This window comes from Mirounga leonina, unplaced genomic scaffold, assembly GCF_011800145.1.
Source record: "Mirounga leonina isolate KUSES-001 unplaced genomic scaffold, KU_Mleo_1.0 Mir_91, whole genome shotgun sequence".
Taxonomy (NCBI): Eukaryota; Metazoa; Chordata; class Mammalia; order Carnivora; family Phocidae; genus Mirounga; species Mirounga leonina.
The window spans coordinates 26,377,865-26,399,931 of record NW_023270839.1 but is presented as its reverse complement, the minus strand read 5'-3'; the positions used below and the strand labels follow the sequence as shown (position 1 = coordinate 26,399,931).

General features: G+C 37.1%; 2 protein-coding genes and 1 pseudogene across 6 annotated transcripts in view; 1 reads left to right on the top strand and 2 right to left on the bottom strand.

Annotated features, from left to right (window-relative positions):
- The window catches only part of USP50 (ubiquitin specific peptidase 50), a 34,336-nt gene extending 27,121 nt beyond the window's left edge, over window positions 1-7,215 (top strand). The window contains exon 7 of the mRNA XM_034994612.1: window positions 7,024-7,215. Within this exon, the coding sequence (XP_034850503.1) occupies window positions 7,024-7,215 (192 nt within the window). The remainder of the gene's footprint in view (window positions 1-7,023) is intronic.
- On the bottom strand, window positions 3,583-3,683 carry LOC118003772 (annotated as a pseudogene).
- The window catches only part of USP8 (ubiquitin specific peptidase 8), a 75,326-nt gene continuing 60,235 nt past the window's right edge, over window positions 6,977-22,067 (bottom strand). For 3 of the 5 annotated variants that reach the window (XM_034994653.1, XM_034994654.1, XM_034994655.1), the window contains exons 11-20: window positions 21,399-21,983; window positions 19,061-19,147; window positions 17,395-17,472; window positions 16,709-16,971; window positions 14,698-14,910; window positions 14,066-14,276; window positions 12,369-12,605; window positions 11,392-11,534; window positions 9,160-9,292; window positions 6,977-9,004 (exon numbers count right to left, since the gene is read on the bottom strand). In XM_034994653.1, the coding sequence (XP_034850544.1) occupies window positions 8,819-9,004; window positions 9,160-9,292; window positions 11,392-11,534; window positions 12,369-12,605; window positions 14,066-14,276; window positions 14,698-14,910; window positions 16,709-16,971; window positions 17,395-17,472; window positions 19,061-19,147; window positions 21,399-21,983 (2,136 nt within the window). In that variant the 3' untranslated portion in view covers window positions 6,977-8,818. The remainder of the gene's footprint in view (window positions 9,005-9,159; window positions 9,293-11,391; window positions 11,535-12,368; window positions 12,606-14,065; window positions 14,277-14,697; window positions 14,911-16,708; window positions 16,972-17,394; window positions 17,473-19,060; window positions 19,148-21,398; window positions 21,984-22,067) is intronic. The other 2 variants (XM_034994657.1, XM_034994656.1) reach the window with 2 other exon arrangements.

Below are 22,067 nucleotides of genomic sequence, written 5' to 3'. Positions count from 1 at the left end.
GAGATCACGACCTGAGCTGAAGGCAGATATTCAACCAACTGAGCCACCCAGGTGCCCCTTTGGTAGATTTTTGAACACTAGGTCACTTTTGTTACTAGAAACTGGTCTCTTCAGGTTTTCTATTTCCTCCTGATTCAATTTTGGAAGATTATGTTTCTAGGAATGTATCCATTTCTTCTAGGTTGTCTAATTTGTTGGTATATAATTTTTTATAATATTTTCTTATAACCTTTTGTATTTCTGTCATGTTGGTTGTTACTCCTCTTCTTTCATTTCTCATTTTATTTATTTGGGTCCGTTCTCTTATTTTCTTGATGAATCTGGCTAAGGGTTCATCAATTTTATCTTTTCAAGGAACCAGCTCTTGGTTTCATTAATTTTTTTTCTATTTTAAAAAAATCTCTATACCTTTATTTCTGCTCTGATCTTTACTGTTTTCTTCCTTCTACTAACCTTGGGCTTTGTTATTTTTCTAATTCCTTTAGATGTAAAGTTAGGTTGTTTATTTGAGGTTTTTCTTGTTCCTTGAGGCAGGCCTGTATTACTATAAACTTCCCTCTTAGAACTGCTTTTGCTGCATCCCAAAGATTTTGGACCATTTGTGTTTTCATGTATTTTTTTCTTTGTAACTTTGATTGCTTCATTGACCTATTGGTTGTTTAGTATCATGTTTATTAGCCTCCCCATGTTTTGTGTTTTTTCCAGTTTTTTTCTTGTGATTGATTTCTAATTTTACACTGTTGTAGTCTGAAAAGATGCATGGTATGGTTTCAATCTTCTTAAATTTACTGCCATTTTTTTGTGGCCTATCATATGATCTATTCTTGAGAATATTCTGTATGTACTTGAAGATGTATTCTGTTTTTGTATGGTATGTTTGTATATATCTGTTATGTCCATCTGTCTAATGTTTCATTCAAAGACATGGTTTCCTTATTGATTTTTTTTTTTTTTTTTCCTTCCTGGATGATCTGTCCATTGATGTAAGTGGGGTTTTAAGGTTCTCTACTATTATTGTATTATTATCAATTTATTTCTTTATGTCTGTTAATATTTGCTTTATATATTTAGGTACTCCACTGTTGGGTGCATAGGTATTTACAATTGTTATGTCCTCTTGTTGGATTGATTCCTTCACTGTTATCTGAAGTGGTGTGGGCCTGGAGTATTCCAGCATGCTTTGCGCCTGTCACCTTGGCATAAATGCTAGAGCTATTGTGAGCGCTAACCAGGGGGGGTTCCCAGTATGTACTGGCTGTGGTCACCTTGGTGGGACAGCTGGGGCTGGTATGGGCTAGGCCTGGGGACAGGCCGGTTAGGGTGCCTGGACTGTGCACTGGTCTATGCTGTCAGGGTGGAAGGCAGCATAAATTGTGTCCATCAGCCCCTCCCACCCGGAAAGTGTTCTAGCAGCAACCCTGCTGTTCGGCAGAATTTTAGGGCTGGCTCTTTTACATGCTGGTTGCTCTCTTAAACTGCTGTTTTTGTTTTTGTTTTTGTTTTTTTCCTGTGCCCAAGGATAGGAATCTGTTCCTGGTCCTCAGTACTATCCCTCCCCACAGACCCTTCATTACTGGGTCTCCATTTCTCTTGCTGTTCTCTTTTGCTGTTCTTCTGTTGTACAAAAGCTGTTCAGTTGGCCCTCAGTTCTTCTTCAAGAGGAGTTGCTTTATAAATAGATGTAATTTGGTGTGTTCTGTGGAGAAAGTGAATTCAGAGTCTTTCTACATCACCATCTTGGATCAGATCTCCCCTGGCTGAATTGTTTTTTATTCTGGTTCTTTAAGGGCGAGGACTCAGATTCCCATTTCCGTCTGGCTCTCCTAGCATTAAGTCCCACTGATTTTTGAAGCTCCCAAAGTGAATCCGCACTGGTTCTCAAAGCCAGATGTTAGGAACTCATCTTCCCAGGACACGTCCCCAGTGCTAGGGGTGCCTGGTGTGGGGTCTGATCCTCTCCCTTCTCTGTGCTTGTGGTGTCCCTCCTGTTTGTGGTTAGTCCTGCCAGGGGTTGATTGTCTCCATACCTCCCACCCTTTTTGATGTGGCCTCTCTCTAGATTAACTGTGGTAGGTCTGTTCTTCTTGTCTTCAGGTCATTTTTAGAGTTCATTGTATAGATGTAGCTGTTATCTCATTGTGTCTGGGGGGTTGAGGTGAGCTCAGGATCCTCCAATCACCATCCTCTCTGACTCCCTTTAATGTTTGCTTTATATATCTGGTTGCTCCTCTACTGGGTATATAGATATTGACAATTGTTATGTCCTCTTGTTTGATTAATCTCTTATTAGGTAAAGCCCTTCCTTGTCTCTTTGTCTGATACAAGTATTGCCACCCCAGACTTTTTTGTTTTCATTTACAAGGAATATCTTTCTCCATCCCTTCACTTTGTTTTTGTTTTTGTTTTGTTTTTTTTTAGATTTATTTATTTATTTATTTTGTTGAAGATTTTACTTGACAGACACAGTGAGAGAGGGAACACAAGCAGGGGGAGTGGGAGAGGGAGAAGCAGACTCCCTGCTGAGCAGGGAGCCCGATGCGGGGCTCGATCCCAGGACCCTGGGATCATGACCTGAGCCGAAGGCAGACGCTTAACCGACTGAGCCACCCAGGCGCCCCTAGATTTTATTTTTAAGTAATCTCTACACCCAACATGGGGCTCAAACCTACAACCTTGAGATCAAGAGTCACACACTATACCGACTGAGCCAGGCGCCTCATTCTGTGTCTTTAGGTCTGAGGTGAGACTCTTGTTAGGCAGCCTATAGATGGGGCTTATTTTTCATCCATTCAGTCATGCTGTCTTTTGATTGGATCATATAGCGCATTTCCATTTGAAGTGTCAATAGGTATGTACTTATTGCAATTTTTTTAAATTGCTTTCTGATTGTTTTGTAGTTCCTCTCTATTCCTTTCTTCTTCTCTTGCTCTCTGACTTTATTCAGTGTTAGGCTTGGACTCCTTTATTTTTTGTGTATCCTAAGTTTTTGGTTTGTGGTTACCACGAGGTTCATATATAACATCCTATGTATATAGCAGTCTTTTTTTTTTTTTTAAAGATTTTATTTGATAGAGACACAACAAGAGAGGGAACACAAGCAGGGAGAGTGAGAGAGGGAGAAGCAGGCTTCCCGCAGAGATGGGAGCCTGATGTGGGGCTTGATCCCAGGACCCTGGGATCATGACCTGAGCCGAAGGCAGACGCTTAACGACTGAGCCACCCAGGCGTCCCTGTATATAGCAGTCTATATTAAGTTGTGATGGTTAAGTTTGAATACATTCTAAAAGCACATTTTACTCCAAGTTTTATGTATATCCATGTCCTATTTTACATCTTTTTGATATTCCTTAATTTTTGTAGATATAATTTAGATATAAATATAATTTATACTACTTTCGTGTTTTAACCTTTATTCTAGCTTAGTGATTGATCTACCACCTTTCCTGTGTGTTTGCTTTTTTACCTGTGAAAATTTTTCCTTTCATAATTTTCTTCTAGTTTATGGCCTTTTTTCACTTAAGTCTCTAACCTTGCTTGTAAGGCCGGTTTAGTGGGGATGAACTCCTTTCACCTTTGTTTGGGGAAACTCTCTCTAATGAATTTGCCTGTCATCCTCATGCAGAGGCCATGCTAAACTTCTCTGTCATGCTGCAGTGTTTACTATATGCAGTGCCGAAGCGAGCACCTCATCTCCCTTTCACTTCTGAATGATAACCTTGCTGGGTGGAGTATTCTTCACTGCAGGTTTTTTCCTTTCAGCATTTTGAGGATATCAGGACAATCCCTTCTGGCCTGTAAAGTTTCTGCAGAAATGTGGGTTGTCTTTTCTTTCTGGTTGCTTTTAAGATTTTTTTCTTTGCTTTTGTTGTTCTGCAGTTTATTTACCCTTGGTTTGTTTTATTTCCCAAATTTGAAGATTCATGACTTTTATTAATAGTTTCCAGTCATTATTAACACTTTTAATATGGTCTTGCTCCTATAATACACTCTTTTCTTTTAGAACTTCTAGGCATACACTGAATCTTCTTATTCAATTTTTCATCACTACTGCGTTCAGGATAATTTCCTTAGTTTCATTTTTATAGTTTATTCATTGTCTCGCGAATTCTATGTACTATTTAATTTCTACACCAACTTTTTTATACTGAATTTTTAAGTATTTTTCACTTCTGGAAGTTTCTTTAGTTTTTTGTTAGCTTCCTTAAGTATCTATCACTTTATTTTTTATTTTATTTTTTTAAAGATTTCATTCATTTATTTGACAGAGAGCACAAGCAGGGGGAGCTGCAGGCTGAGGAAGAGAAAGAAGCAGGCTCCCCACTGAGCAGGGAGCCCGATGTGGGGCTCAATCCCAGGATCCCGGGATCATGACCTGAACTGAAGGCAGCCACTTAACTGACTGAGCCATCCAGGCGCCCTTGTCTATCACTTTTTTTTTTAAAGATTATTTATTTATTTGATAGAGACACAGCGAAAGAGGGAACACAAGCAGGGGGACTGGGAGAGGGGGAAGCAGACTTCCCACAGAGCAGGGAGCCTGATGCGGGATTCGATCCCAGGATCCTGGGATCATGACCTGAGCCGAAGGCAGACGCCCAACGACTGAGCCATCCAGGCGCCCCTGTTGATCAGTTTAAACATGGTTTTGGAGTCTTTATTTGGTAAATCTATTATCTAAAGTCCTCGGGAGGGGTTGTTAATCATGCCATTTATTGCCTTCTGACTTTTACTCATGGGGGTTGTTTCCATGTGTGTTCTGTAATTCTGAACTGTGAGCTGAACATCACTGCGGTTTTATATGTGTGTATCCCATTCAGCCTGAATTAGGCACACCTCTCCAGAAACAGAATGTAATTCTCTTTCCTTTTGCCAAGTGCCACCCAAATAATTCTCAAAATAACCCCCAGAATAAATTCACAGGCTTCTGAGGCCATGTAGGTAGTGTAATTTTGAATCTCCAGTAAGTCTGTGGTAACAAATTCCAGGAATGACCGTCTCTGCACCAAGAGCATAAGCTAAGACAAGTACTAGTTTATTCTTTACTGAGGGTGAGTCTCTTTAAGAATCCTGGCTATGTGTGTGGCTCCCAATTCAATGCCTCGCCTTGCAGAAACCTAAGACTTTACCTCTTGTGCATGTGGAACCTTTGAAATCCGGGCACCCTAGTTCCAGGGACCAGGAACTGTCTTTATGCCCAGGCAGTCATGGTATCAACCATGTATCTGGCTATTCTTTTATTTCCTATTTTTGGCCCCTGGGGATTACTCTCACTATAAAATCTTTTAGTATCAGCCATGCATTTCAAAGTGTGTTTACCAAGTTTATCCAACTTTCCTTAGTTTTGTAACTAAGGCTTTCACGCAAATTGTCTGCCATTAACTGTTGAAATTTAAGTCTAGAAAGATGCTTTACCTTCTATTATGTCAAAAATTTTTTTTTACATAGTTATCCAAACTGAACATAATACTCTAGCTGTGATTAGTTTGATCCATTCAGAACAAGAATACTTCGTCTTCTGGATACTACATATCCACCAAATGTCTTTTTCTCCAATTACATCATACTATCATGGGCACCATTTTATAAATAAGGAAGCTGAAGCATGTCAGCTTAAGGTCACAGGGCAAGGACCAGGACTAGAGCTTGGATCTTTTAAGTGTCAGCTTTGAGATATTTTTGTAACATGTAACGTGAGAGGTAGGGAAAATGAAGGTCTAAGGGAACATTTAGTAAGTACCGCCTATGTGCTAGTTCTGTAATACCAAAGATACCGGATAACTGCTGTATAAGACGTGTCTTATTACCCCATTTTCACAGATGGGGAAATTAAAGCTCAGAAGGTTTAAATAATTTTCTTAAGGTCATTGTGCAGTATTAGAGCTGAATTCAGTCAGAAATGATTATAAAAATCCATCTCCTGGGACGCCTGGGTGGCTCAGTGGGTTAAGCATCTGCCTTCAGCTCAGATCATGATCCCAGAATCCTGGGATCAAGCCCCGCATTGGGTTCTCTGCTCATGGGCAAGCCTGCTTCTCCCTCTCCCTGCCGCTACCCTGCTTGTCCTGACAAATAAATAAATAAAAAAAATAAAATAAAAAAATAAAACCTTTCCTCTATACCAGGGGTCAGCAAACTTACTCTGTAAAAGGCCAGATAGTAAATATTTTAGGCTTCATGGGCCATATGGTCTCTTTTGCAACTATTCAGCTTTACTGTTGTATTCTGAAAGCAGCCACTGAGTAACGAAACGAATGAGCATGGCTGTGTCCTCATAAAACTTTATTTACTGAAATTTGAGTTTTATGTAATTTTCACGTCACAAAATATTTTTATTTTTTCAACCATACAAAATATGAAATGCATTCTTAACTCCCAGGCCACGCAAAAACAGGCTGCATTTGGCCCAAGGGCAACCGGTTTGTTACCTCTGCTCTACATCATCCATCTGCTGAGAAGTGGGGTTCTCCAGCATGTTTCAAACATTCCTTTACTGGGTTAGGAAAGACATGGGGAAAAAGAGAATGGAACAGGTTCTTCTTTGGATGCTACATGACTAAGGGGGTTGTTGCTGCCCAAGCTCCTCAGATTGTGTTGTAGCAATATGCAGTTGTTGAAACGTCTTGTCCCAACGTTGTCTTTTTTTCATGTCTCTCCTTAGCCTATCTTCAAAATTAAACTGTAAGCTCATTTAGGAAAGAGCACTTTTCTTATTTTACAATTTCCTTTAATCTTTAATAGTCTATGTGTAGCAGGTGCTCAGCATTCAATGATATTCGATGCTGCCAAATACTATCCTATTTCATTCACGGGCTCTTTACATAGTCAATGGGCCCAATATATAAGCAGTTCAATGAATGAAAAATAATATAGCAGTTAGGCCATATGTAGGATTTAACAGTATTACTACTTCCTTTTAACTTAGCGTAAGGGACAATTATGAAAAATATTCTTGGCCCTATCTTTTTTGTTCCAATAGAATTATTTGCATGTGAATACTAAGTCCGACATTCCTTCTTCCCCTAGAACCACTTCGGTGACCTGGATGGTGGCCACTACACTGCTTTCTGCAAGAACTCAGTGACCCAGGCCTGGTATAGCTTTGATGACACACGAGTCAGTGAGATTCCAGATACTTCAGTTCAAACTGCTACAGCCTATCTCCTGTTCTATAGCTGCCAGCCCTTTTCTATACCTATAAAAAAACGTAAGAGCTAGGAAAAATGCTATTTCCTGAAAATTGCAAAACAAGCAATCAGAAACTGGTACTTAAGTTTTGCTTTGTCATTAAACTCTTGCAACTTATTTGCATCACTGACATTTTTAAGTCTTGTATATTGTGTACCCTTTTATATGATAAGCCTCTACCAAAGAAGATAGGTCTGGGCCTACCAAAAAAGGCAGCATGAAAATAATGAAATGTTAATCGATGGGGACCTTCAAATCACTGCAAATTATGTATCAATTTCAGGCTTCAAAATTCAATGTTTATTAAGGTGAATTCTTTATCATAGAGTATCTCAATTACATATATCCACCAAATGTCTGCACCCTTACTTGAACCAAAGTAAGTTTTGTTCAAGTGGCTCTGTGACCTTAGAATATGATTTAAAATATTTCATTGATCAGACAATTTAGCCAAGAACTCTAATAAGTCTCTTAGACCAACTGCAGAACATGAAAGGCTGCCAACCTCACAATTCAAAACCCATCCTTTCATCCTCTCCCTGACAGTCCATTCAGAAGTACCTTTTACAATCTTATTTTTATATGGAGAGTTTTTATTTATTTCATCTATAGCACCTGAGTCCATGAGGTAATAATAAATTCTAAGCTCCTCTCTCTCTTTGAATACATCATTTTGTAAAGGTGTGGTTCTTAATGCAGTTCACTTTGCAGTCATGTCTGATTCCTATCCCTTTCTATTTTAATTCTGACTCCCAACTCTGAGAATCCTATGTAGTTTTGGATCAAGTTGAAGGCAGAGTAAAGTCGGGTCCTAATATAACAGGGTAAATGAACTAAATATTAAGTCAATATAGTAGGATCGTGTGTGTGTGTGTGTATAAAATGGTTTGCTAATATAAAATTAAAGACAGAACACTTACAGGGTTTTAAATTATTTTTCTCATTAAGATTTTAATGTAGGTGTAAATGAAAATTCTCATTTTAAAAAATTAAAGAAAAGTTTCCATTTTTTTTTTTTTTAGAATAAAGATTTAGTGCACAAATACAGCCCAAAGCCAACAAAAAAATAGCTTTGCCCTGTCATTTCCCTAAGAAAGCACTGCAGTTACTCAGAATAGGCCAAAAGAAAAACAATCCTCTGAGTTCTAGGCTTCACAAAAGGACCACATATTATACTATGTACATTGATTTGATGTGCAAGTGTGCAATAAATATATACACATACATTCCTATCTGCTTTACATCATTCTAGAGTATTCATAGATCAAGCTGGGATTTAGAAATGTGAAAAGGCCATACAGTGAAAAGGAAAATAAAGGGTATAATGGTTTTTAGAATAGAATGCTATAGAATAATAATGCTTAGCTAGTTAATTACCTTAACTTTGGAGCAAACTATAAAGGTTTGGAAATAAATGGTACCTGTAAGGAGTGCTTACTGCGATACTTGTTACATATTAGTCAATTTTTCGATAATAGCACTGACCTAAAATATATGGTGATAGTAACACAGCTCCCACTGTCCTAGAATTCCTCTAAAGGGCCAGCTATAGCTAGCCAGTATCTTTGTAAGTATGTCAAGAGTTGTGTTGCTCAGCTTCTTAAAAGAGAACTAGCTTATAACCTACTTCTCCTTATGTGGCTACGTCAGTTGCTCGTGGTCCCAATGAAGTATAAAAGAGGATATAAGCTGCCGAAGACTTCACAGAAGAAACAGAGATATCAGAAACTTCATGATCATCGAATTTAAACCACCGCTGTCTTGCTGCATTTTTACAATAGGCAGTGTAGTGGCCTCCATCCAGCCCACCGTAGTGATTCTGTGCCAAACGAGATTGAAAATCAGTTCAAACTGAAATTATCAACATATTCAACATATTTTAAATAATTCAAAGCTCTGTTTTCCTATATAGTAAGGAACCACTTGAAACTTTTTCTAAGCAAAATATGAAAATTTCTAGTTCAAGATACTTACTGAAACAGAAAACAAATTATATTTCTTCAAATTGTTCTTTGGACCAATAACATACTGTGCCAAGTCAAGATTTTCTAACGGGAAGTCCACAGAGGTCTGTAATTTTTGTTTCCACCTGCCATCGTAGGAAAAACTGCAGAGCAAAACATGACAGCAATTATACCAACAGACCAAAAATATCAGAAGGACTCTAATTCATTCCTTAACATTCTAGATTTTTAGCCAGGACCATAAACCATTTCAAACACACTCAGAATTTCAGTAGTGGAAGGACCTGTAAAGACATTTGGCTTCATTTCCACCTTACAAACGAGAAAACTGAGGCACACAGATATGAAATGACTTGCCCTAAGTCAAACAGCTAAGGGTCGTAGAGACAGAGTCCTACCTTGGTCCCTTGAGCCCTAAGCCAGCTAGAACTGTTAGATGAGTCTACAAAGGTAACAAGCTATGAAGTCCCATGTTGACAATGCTAGTCACCACACAAGTACAGAAGACTGAGGAGAGCTGCTCTATACGTTTAAGACTGTACTGCTGGGGACACTGGAGCTGGAAACTGCGAGCACACAGACGTGACACTGCGTGACACTGCTTCGTTTTAGGGAAGACTTGTATTAGTACCTGTTTTTGCTAACCAAAAGAAATCTGAAGAGGATTTCTGCTTTTAAGAAAAAAGGTGAAAAGTGCCAACAGCATTCGGCAGCATGTTTTGCACTAAGCTGGAGGAGGCGGCAGGCACCCTGGCGAGCAGCGAGAGCGGTACCACCAGGTATCACCAAGCTCCTGCCTGGAATACTCAGCATCAAGCCGCCACAGCTCTGAATTGTCTGGTGGCATCTGTGTTAGCAAGATGTGTCCCTAAGGTATCAGAAAAGCCCAAGAGAAGGTTATTTTTGGGGTCTGGAAATGTTCAAAGATTTTCCATATAAATTAATGGTAACTGCTTCTTTGCTTTTTACCATTTTGGCTTACGAAAGATCTCACAGGAATACTCTTTTTGCATAGCAGGGGAAAACTGCAGTGGCATTCCACTGTCCTGACATACTCTGCTCCTTTAAACACCAAAATATTGGTATGTTATAATATATACAGTAATATTACATATTATTATATTATTTCAGAGTTAATTTTCAAAAACTGAATTCTGAACCATTTATATTAAATATGTAATCATTTATAGAATGTTTATTATACCTCTACAATCTTCAAGAAAAAAAACTGTAAACAAGCTTGTTAGAAAATTTACACGAGGAATGTGAACACATCAATGTTGAAATTATAGTAACTGCCAAAGAATCTCCAATAATACAAAATGAAACGAATTAAATATTCTTTGAAACAAAAATTACAGTTCTCAATAAAAAGATTAAGCTTAAAAAGTTCTTCAAAATAATGACTCATAGTTATCACTCCATGGATAGATTATATATAGAGACAAAAAAAAAAAAAAAATCGGAAGACCTGGGACATGTTTACAACTATCTGCTATTATTCCTTCTATTACAGGGTCAGGTCCAGGGAAAAATCTGGACAAAAATGTCTGCACCCAACAATGGCATCCTTAACATCTTTAAGACTACATTTAAAAAACCTCCTATGTTTCAGGAGCGCCTGGGTGCCACGGTTGGTTAAATGCCCGACTCTTCAGCTCAGGTCGTGATCTCAGATCATGAGGTCTAGCCCTGCGTCGGGCTCTGTGCTCAGCACGGAGTCTGAGACTCTCAAACTTCTCAGACTTTGCCTCCACATGGGCATACTCGCTCTAAAATAATTCTTTAAAACATTCTATATTTCATCTTCAGCACAGGATTCTTTTTTTAGTTTACTGTTTGATAAATTTTATTGGCTAATCATTTCTGTTCTGTGTAAATACATTTTCATTTGATGTTTTATAATGATGTGAAATTTCTATATTTGAAATGCAATAATTAAATTTCATTTTTTTTAAAGATGAAATTACATGAAAGAGTGATAGAAATTTCTATATTTGAAATGCAATAATTAAATTGCATTTTTTTTTAAAGATGAAATTACATGAAAGAGTCATGTTATCATTTTGCTCTGTCATTGCAAACACTAAGGTAAGGAACTAGAGTCTCTCATTTCTGCCTTATTTCCCTGAGATAATCTTCCTTTGTAATGCATCCTTAGCAGGCAATACAACAAAATGACTTAAAATGAAGGACTTAGAATTCCTTCATCTACTATTGTAGAAAAATTTGTTTCCTTTACCGTTTCAGATGCACTAAAAGCACAGGTGGCAACTTCCAGATTTCTATCTTTTTTAAAGAATCCCGTCGAGTTCTGCAGTGACTGCAGTAAAACCGATTGTTATCTGTGAGCTTCTCTTCTTTGGAAAATAATCTAAGGCAATCCTGGAGGCAAAACCAAGTAGTAGTTACTCATTAATTCATTTCTTCACAGTATCACTGGGCATCTACTCGAGAAGTTATTCTGCTCGTAAAGTTTATGACCTAGGGGCGCGCCCAGAGGGGAGCGCTGACAGTAACAAGAGTGCAGTGTGTGGTGAGCGCTGCCAGGGGCGGAGGGAAGCAGTCCTGCGTGTCTGCGCTCTACCTGCTGCCTCCGGAAGTCTTGCTGGAAGAAAGGACATTCTCAAGGAAGCAAACACAAAGGTATCAACAAGCTAGCTAAATTACACTGTTGTGAGGAAAACAGGCTATTTGATCCCCAGGTAGAGCAAATTCTTATAAAAGTGAACCTAAATTAAAATCACTATACGATTTTCAAACTTCAAAGTGCAAACTTTAAAAAAACATTTAATGCTGAAAGAATATTTAATAGGAAAATATGTTTTAAAAAGGAAAACTTTGGGGCGCCTGGGTGGCTCAGTTGGTTAAGCGACTGCCTTCGGCTCAGGTCATGATCCTGGAGTCCTGGGATCGAGCCCCGCGTTGGGCTCCCTGCTCAGCAGGGAGTCTGCTTCTCCCTCTGACTCTCCCCCATCTCCTGTGCACTCTCTCTCTCAAGTAAATAAATAAATAAAATCTTTAAAAAAAAAAAAAAAGGGAAACTAAAAAAAATCTTTAATTTTTTCTACTATACACACACATAATTAAAACAAAATGTATGTGGGAATTTTACCTATAAAACGTTCATAGGGGTGAAGAGCAGAAGTTACTGAATAAAGTATATGTTTGTATGCATAAACAGCTTTTATTCAACAAATCATTTTCCTTTGAGCTTACCTGTAATGTACATTTACTTGTAGAAGCTAAGGGTAGAGACAAGTACATGAAGGCCTCAAATGTCCTAGACTTTTTGTGACAGGTGAGGCACTGTACCGTGGATTTGAACTGACCCTGAAAAAGTGCAACAATAATAGATTCATTGAGCTGCTTGTGTTTCTGCCAAGCATGTTCTGCAGCTTTAAAGTCATCAAGGTGATCATTATTTTCTTCTTTATGTCTCTTCCGATTATCAGCCTGGAAATAAGATTAATATTAAAATTTATATTAATATCTCAAAGTCGAAATTTAAATATAAAATTGAAAGAATATATGGCATACATGTTGTAGATTTAGAAACACTTCTTCCTTTCATGAAGGAGTTCTAATCTCATTAAGTACTACAAAAAAATTCTAGCCAAAAATCCTCACCCCCCAACCCTACTTTATCAGAAGGGTATGATTTATTTTAATTAATTTATTAAAGATTTTACTTATTTGAGAAAGAGAGTGTGAAAGACAGGGAGAGAGAATCTGAAGCAGCCTCTGCACTGAGCACAGAGCCCAGTGTGGGGCTCGATCCCACAACCACGAAATCATGACCTGAGTCGAAACCAAGAGTCGAATGCTTAACCAAGTGAGCCACCCAGGCGCTTTGTAGGACTTATTAAACAGAAATTAATAAAATACATTTTCTTAAGGGATGGGGATTAAGGAGTGCGCTTGTCATGATGAGCACCGGGTGATGTATGGAAGTCACTATATTGTATACCTGAAACTAATATTAACTGGAATTAAAAATTTAAATAAACATGTATTTTATTTTTTTATGTTGAAAATTTTGCTTTTGAAAAGAGAGGCTATCTGGGAATTAGGGCTACAACTAGACAGAATTTATTTGTTGTCCGAGGCTCCATGGATGGATACACATATACTTTATATATAGTCACATACACATACACACAAAATACGTATTTATACACACGTGTGTGTGTGTATATATAATATACATATATGTTCAGTGGTAACAACAAAGGTATCAGAGATCCATGCCTCAGTAACTATTCACATGAGTCCTCTGGTTACATGTGGGAATGCTTATTTTAGGAAAAGAAAAATAAAAATGATATATATAAAATATATAAACAATAATAAAGATGTTCAGGTGGTATACAGCTAATCTTTTATAAATTTTGTGTTTAAATTTACTTTCACATACATGTGGTCACAAAGTTATCTCTAACAACTATTTCAATATTTAAAATTTCTCACAATACAACCTACCATTTTAGTAAGCAATTATAAATTATGTATTTATTTTTTATTTTTTTAAAAAGATTTTATTTATTTATTTGACAGAGAGAGAGAGACAGCGAGAGCAGGAACACAAGCAGGGGGAGTGGGAGAGGGAGAAGCAGGCTTCCTGCCGAGCAGGGAGCCCAATGCGGGACTCGATCCCAGGACCCCGGGATCATGACCTGAGCCGAAGGCAGACGCTTAACGAGTGAGCCACCCAGGCGCCCTAAATTATGTATTTCTTTTAAAATATTAGACCTATCAGATATATTTGTTTTATAGTTCCCTGCCTTAATACAAAGTCACGAGATTTGAAAACTAGCACTGAACAATCACTAACTATAATTTTAAATTGCTATAAAAATTACAGTGTTGAGCAACCCTAAAGAGCCTTTATAACTTAGAAAAATCAAATTTCTTACTTTATTTAGATCTTCATGGAGACCATCCATTAGGAACAGAAGCAGTTCTTGTGAATCTTGCTGGCTATATCCTGCAAATTGGTCATTGATCTTCCCAATGGTGATTTTAAAGTCTTTGGGACTGATATACCTATACTGTCCGGTCCACAGGGCTTTCATAATTATGCCAAATTCTTCAGCCACTTCACCTTTATGCCCCAACAAATTTGACCTTTGCAAATAAAGTTACGAAAAAAAAAGCAAGTTTTTGAAAGTCAAGGTACAGTGGGTTCTTGAGGTCAACATTAAATTCTTCACATACTGTAACCCAACACTGAAGTACTTATTCACAGGTTTATTACTAAATCCTCATCTGAATCTTACTTTGATTATACCCTGCCAACTTGCTTCTTTTGGGCTGCGAACTCCTCCTCTTCAACAGGCTCCAGCTGATGACTGAGGTTCTGCCTTCTTGCACTGCTCCTCTCCTGTCTGTCCTTTACCAATCAGAGAAGGCTTTTCTCAAATTTCTCTTAAGAATAAAGATATTTTTTCCCCTTTCCTCATTTGACTTCTCTGGAGCTGGGTGGTAAGGAAGTGTGGTTAGATCAACCTTTTAATACTATATTGTAACCAGTATGAAACTTCTTTACCTGTTAATATCATCCTGGTAACAGTTTCGGTTGAAATAATCAGCCAAATGTGGAGCATTACATAGGCACTGCAGTATTGAGTTCATATAACAAGTATTTCCTAAATTACGAAGTCCAGTGAGAGCTGGTCCAGATCCTCCAAAAACAGGATTGAGGTTCCGAATCTGAGAAGCAGAAAGCCTAGTGATCTCAGCTTTAGGGTAGCATGTGGGCCTGAGGAAGAAAAAATGTACACAATGTCTTAAAATGCATAGCATCTGAAATTAACAAACTCCAGCACTGGTACCAGAGGACACAGTAATCTTGTAAATAGTTAATAAGTCATAAGGTACTGGGTTTTACAAGACATTTATTATCTAGGTAACACCGGTTATATTCTGTGATCCTCCCAAGAAACAAGTTGTTTTTTTTTTTTTTAAAGTAAGATTTTGTTTTTTTTGACCGAGCGAAAGAGGGAACACAAGCAGGGGGAGTGGGACAGGGAAAACAGGCTTCCCACAGAGCAGGGAGCCCAACGCGGGGCTCAATCCCAGGACCCTGGGATCATGACCTGAGCTGAAGGCAGACACTTAACGACTGAGCCACCCAGGCGCCTTGTAACAAGTATCTTTAACCTCTTATGTGGGTCTATGGTTCTTACACCTTGAGATAGATTCCCTGGCTTCTCATGAACAGGCAGTCTTCTGGTAGAGAAGGTTCTTTCAAATTCCTTTAAATAATCCTAGGAAGTTTAGCATTACCAAATGTTGAGCTCAACCAGAATGCCAAAGAATAAAAAGCTTATTATGTGGAACAGATATCAAAAGAGGCAGGGATTATTTGGGTACTATTACCTGAAACCCAGAGGTGTGCTGACAAATGTGGTAGCCCCTGGCCACAGGTAGCTATTTAAATTTTAAACTAAAAATGCAGCTCCTTAGTTACACTTGCTACAATTCTAAATAACCACTACCATACTGAACAGCACTGGACTAGAGAATGTCTTTAAGACTTTTGTTACTTAGTGTATTTGACTTACATGCAGAGCTTCTAGAACTGCTATAGCATTAAGAAAAATCTTAACTGATCTTTTTATTATTGATCCTAAGCACACTTCCACCCCTGAAAGGAATATTAAGAACAGATTAAACTGTTTCAGCTTTTCTTTACATGTGCTCTGGTGTATGCATTCATGTACTCCTCTGTTGAACACATAAAAATACATAAACTGCATGTGTGATTGTTTTCAAAAACTTTAAGTCTTCAAATTAAACTTTAATAAGAATGATGATTCAAGAAGGAATTAAACCTTACCAGTTTTAATAGTGAGCCCTAATATAAACCCATTTATTTGTACTTCCATCTATACCCCTCCCCCTAAAAGTAAAGATTAGAAGTGATAAGTAGATTTGACAATTATCTCCCCATAATCCTATCAATCATAAGTCAAGAGCACTGGAGGGATCACACCAGGAACATATCTAAATGAGATACTGGTTTGGGAAAAATAATTGAACCTACTGATCATTCACTACTTGTGAATAGCAGAAATGCAATGAAGAAAAACAGAGCAGAGTAAGGATTAGGAGCTGATACACACAATACCTGTTATTTTAATACTATTTAAATTTGCTTCCACAGTACGGGTGAAGTTAAAAAAAAAGTTCGGAATTAGGTGCAACAAGATAAACTCAACAATCCTATAGATTATGGTCCTTAAAGAGAAATTTAGGGACCATGGAGGTTTATGAAAAACTTCTAGTCTATACCATGCTACCCTAAAATATAATAATGTATATTCTTTTATATCTACATTAATACGTATTATGATAATCTTCCCTGATATATTTAAGTTAGCACTTGGGATAAAAACCAAGGAATTTAATCCATTCTTTTTTTTCTGTGCTAAATAACAATGGCTGATACAGCCATCCTCAGAAATTTCTGACTCCCTGGTATTAATAAACTTGTATGTTTAGAGTAGAAGTTTTCAAATAGATTATTCTAGTTCTAAGATTTAGAATAAACTTACTTGTTTTCCCGATTAACTGTTGGAGTTACTGCTGGCTTCCTCTTCTCTTCCTCTTGAATGGCCTGGGTTATATCTGGGGAGGAGTAGGAGCGCTTCAGTTTGGACGGTTCCCTATCCCGCTCAGTAGGAATCTGTGGCTTGGCTTTATGAGTTGGAGGGGTGGAAGGAGGTGCAGATGAAGGAGCCATTTCCGGTGGATACATATGAACAGTGTTGGTGGGTGAATGATAATAACGAAAAGTTCCAGTGATTGGGTCAAGAAACTTAGATGGAAAAGAAACAAAAAAACAAAACAGGTCAAAAAACAATGACCATTACAAACCAAAAAAGTCACTCAGAAGTATTCCACTGCTAAATTTACTTTTGGATTAAAATAATTTGATAAGATGGTAATAATCACTTCTATAATAAAACTTCCAAAGAACTTTAGGTATTAAATAAACTGTTTCTAAATGACAATGCCAAAAATGCTCATATATTGTAGCCAGAATCTCAGATTGGATATATTGAGAAATCTAACCCCGCTCTAATTCTGTAATTAGGGAAATGAGCTATGTCCTCCATTATGAAAAAACAGAATTGACTCTGCATTAGAGAGGTTGTAGAATAAACAACAACAACAACAAAAGCTTTTTAGATAAGGACATGACCATATTATTTATTTATGTGCTAATTTTGAGTTTTACCTTGGCCCAGCCTGAAGGCAGTCCTGGTACGATCCTCCCCATTTCTTCACTTCGTGCTCTTGTCAAAGGCTCTCGAGCCTAGTTACAAAAAAAAAAAAAAATCAATTGTGCCATATACAGACTTAAGCTACCTGTCCAAAAAACCAAAAAGCCTTGTGTTGGCTGCCCTTAATATTTTTAAAATCAAATTTAAAAACGAAGAATCCTACGTGGTCTCGAAGTCCAAATATTTCCAGCAAGGGAAAAGGAAATGTGTGTACGCACAAGCCCATAATGATGGTGGTTTTTAAAGTTTCCTTAAAAAAACAAAAAGACAGTTTCACTGCTCGGTATCAATCCAAAAGAAATGAAAACCTATTTCCACACAAAGATTTGTATGCAAATGTTCACAGCAGCATTATTCATGATAGCCCAAAAGAAGCAGAAGCAATCCAAATATCCATTAACTGGTGAATGAATAAAATGTGGTATATCTGCATAAGGGAATACTATTCAGCAAATACAAAGGAATAAACTACTGATACACATTACAACATGGATGAATCTCAAAAAATTATACTAAAGACAAATGCTAAAGACTATACATATATACACACACACACACACACACACACACATACACACAACACTACATTTAAATGATATGCCCAGAAGAGACCTAGTAGCTATGGAGACAGATAGATCATGGTTGCCTGTGGCTTTAGGATAAAAACAAGGAGTGACTACAATTGGGCACTATGATGAAAATTTTCTAAAACTGGATTGAGTTAATAGTTGTTTCACAACTCTGAACTGAAATCACTGAAATGTAAACTAAAAATGGGTGGATTTTATGGTATGCAAATTATACCTCAATAAAACTCAAAATAAAAACAAAGGCAAAGATGTCTTATAAGACCTAAATATTTCAAAAATTGTGATGAAGTACACATAAAACAAAATTTGTCATCTTAACCATTTTTAAATATATAGGTTAGTGATATTAAGCATATTTGCTTAATTGGTTGTGCAACCAATTTCAAGAAATCTCTTCATCTTGCAAAACTGAAACTCTGCACCCATTTAAACAACTCTCCACTTCCCCCATCCACCTGGCAACCACCCTATATAAATGGAATCACACTGTATTTGTCTGTGACTGGCTAATTTCACTTGCAAAATGTTCTGAAGATTCATCTACGTTGTAGCATGTGTCACAAATTTCCTTCCTTTTTAAAAAGGCTGAATAATACACCATTGTATGTATATACCACATTTATTTATATACTCATCTGTGGATGGATATTGCTTCCATCTTTTGGCTATTAGGCTATTGTGAATAATAGTGCTATGAACACAGGTGTGTAAATATCTCTTCCAGACCCTGCTTTCAATTTTTTTGGGATATATACCTAGAAGTAGAATTGCTGGATCATGTAGTAAGGCCTAGGTATTTTCTAATTTCATAAAATGAGTATACCATTGTACTTTAAACAGGAAGACAAACATCTACTCCTTTTAGCATATAAATGGCTCAGTCATGTAAAAACAAACAAAAACACAGCTATGGAAGATAGCAAAGATTTCCTCAGAAAGCAGATCTTAAGATGGAGGATGACGACATGGTAAAGACAACCACATAGTTATAATTCATGTGTTTCCCCCTACCCAATAAACTACTACTTACTTTATTTCTTTCAGTGTCTTCTGTATTCTCTCTAAAAGTTCCAGTCTTTAGAATTCCACTTTCTGGTTGTCCTTTAATCTTAACAGGCTGTAAAGTTATTAAAATTTCAGAAGTGAAAGAAAACTTTAACTGTCCTCCAATATAAACTTGCCTGTCAATCACTAGCTAATACAAGTAAATCCATCAGACTGAAAATATAAAAGGAGGAAAAAAAATGAGACCTCTGAAAAGTTTATTCAGTTTTATTGTCAAAGTAGATATTTTTCATTAAAGGTGACAGAGCCCATGTGGGATTTCCTAACACTAAAGGTAAAGAAGAAAAGAAACTGATGAATCAATGGCGTGGGGGGAGGGAAGTGTGCCAATCACTGTGGATAGATTCATGATACATAGCTAAGTGTAAGTTGCTGGTCATCGGTGTATATTCACCATGACCTCTTTTGAACAGTCCTTTTATTGTAATCGCACATGATTTGGTTGCCTTCAAAGTGGTCATGTTCTCCCAAAATGAACATATTGAAGTGAATGAAGAGATTATGGGATATTCATATAGAACAATATTCAAAAGTACAAAATCCATTTTAAATCCTCTTAAAATCTATCATAGGTTCCTTTAAAAATTCACTTTAATTTTATAGTTTATTTAAAAAATAACTACAGTAAAGTAAAAACTTCTAAGTATTTGTGACAATTTTAATAAAATTCCAGAATAAATTACATATTTTGCCTACTTTTAAAAGAGCTTACAATATGTAATATATATATATATATATATATATATATATATATATATATATAATCTTAACTTTTTTTCAATGTGTTATATATTACAGGAAACATCAAAGACTAATGTGATAATCTCAGGGCTAGATTTGTAGGGCTATTTAGGTTTGTATTTGGCACCTATACTAAAAGACCCCAGAAACATGAATGCTTTCAGTTCTTATGACTGTCTGCCTCTAAGTGAAGCAAGATAGAAAGGAAGTGGCTTTGGAATCTTACTGCATATGGGCTCTTAGGCAAATTACTTAACCTCCAAGCTTTAACTTTATTTGTAAATGCAATACCTCATGGACTTATCATTAGAAAGATAAGATAATGCAGGAAAAATACTTGGTGTGTAATAGCTACTCAATGAATAATATTTAAATTGTAATAGCTCAACAATTCTGAGTCTCCCATGAATAAAGTGAGAGCATTTTAGTACATGGGCTTCAGTTCTCTAACTTTAGGTGTTTAGAAGGCTTTTGTAGGAGGTGTGTGTGTGTGTATATATATATATATATTTTTTTTTTGAGAGCAAGCACAAATGTGAGTGGGGTGGGGGAGGGGCTGAGGGAGAGGGAGAGAGAGAATCTCATGCAGGCTTCATGCCCAGCGCAGAGCCCAACGTGGGACTCAATCTCATGACCCAGAGATCATGACCTGAGCCAAAACCAAGAGTTGGACTCTCAACCGACTGAGCCACCAGGTGCCCAGAGAGCTTTATTTTTGATAGTTAAGGTTATTAGGTAAGTGTTCTCTGGGTAAGTGTGCCATTTATATGAATTGTTAATTTTGGTCTATGCCTGAACTGCTGTTTCAGAAGTTATAAAGGTTGACGTTCTGTAAAGATGGTATTTTGCCTTCTATCCGAAGTCATTTTCACACTACCAAAAATGTATTTCCATTTACGTGTATGTAAAAAGGGCCGTAACTGTTCCTGCTATTATAAAAACTTATTTGTTGTTCAAAAGGGAAAGGCATTGTTAATTGTATAAAACAGGAAAAAAAAATAAAAGCACATATGATATCATTTGGTTAAAGAAGAATAACAATGAAAAATGTTCCCCAAAATTATGGGAATCTATTTTGGGGAATAGCCAAGGGCAGAAAAAGGCAACATTAATGGGATTATTGCCAATATTACTGATTAGATGAAGCAACAAACAAAATGACATAGACATGACCACTAAAATCAATATACACAAAGAGAGATGTTGGGCCATTTAGATGTCACTGATTTTGGACATATCCTAAGCAGATACAAACTCTATCATATACATATTTGGCACCTAACTCCTCCACACTGATCATAGCTCCCATATAAAAATGAAGAATGTGTGTTAGTTATCTCAATTGCTAAAAATACATTGCATTTCACAGACAAAAAAGCAATCCCATTCCCAGTCAACCAAAGGAGAGTAGGCAAGCAAATGGAGATGGATCAGTACAAATCTATCACCCACTAGAAAATTACTTGAAAGGTCTGTCCTATTTATGGAATGCCCCTGGTGTCATCTTTTTATCTAATAATTTATTTCACACTTGGCAGTTTGTACTGTTTGTTTCTGCTTACCTTGCCTGAATTTGAATCTCCTGCCACAGAGGCATGGGGCACATCTCCCACTGCCTTTTTCTGCAGTTCTGGGGTGGGACACCTCTTGCCCCTATCTTCTGCAGATTTCTTGGCATCGGTAGTTTCATGTTCACTTTTACTTTGTCTTTTTACTCCTGTTATTTCTCTGCCTCTCTTTGCTGAAGTTTCTTTATCTTCTTTCTTGGCCTGTTCACTTTCTCTCTTTTCCATTTCTTCTTTTGCGTTCTGTTGCTTTTCTGTGATTTCATTTTCTTCAGCTTCTTGTTTCTTTCTGGCTTTTTGTTCTTGTTCCTCTCTCCTCAGTTTCTCTTTCTGTTCTTCTTGCTGCCTTTCTCGAAGTTCTTTTTCTTGTCTGTTTTTCTCCATTAGAAGAGCGGTTTCTGCATGAATACGAGCTTTTTCTTCATCTGTTAACATGGCAGTTGCAGGGGGAAATACTGGCTTTGTGGAACGATCAGGAACAACTTTTCCATCCTGAGGAGACTGTTGCTCGTGATCTTTATTTTCAGATTTTATCCTATGATCTTCAGGCAATTTGACTGCTGGTTTTTTAGTACGATCAATCTATATCAACAAAAACAGGGCAAAACATATTTTTGTCAAAATCCAAGAATGTAACCTCAGTTCTTGAAATCAAGTTGTTGTAAA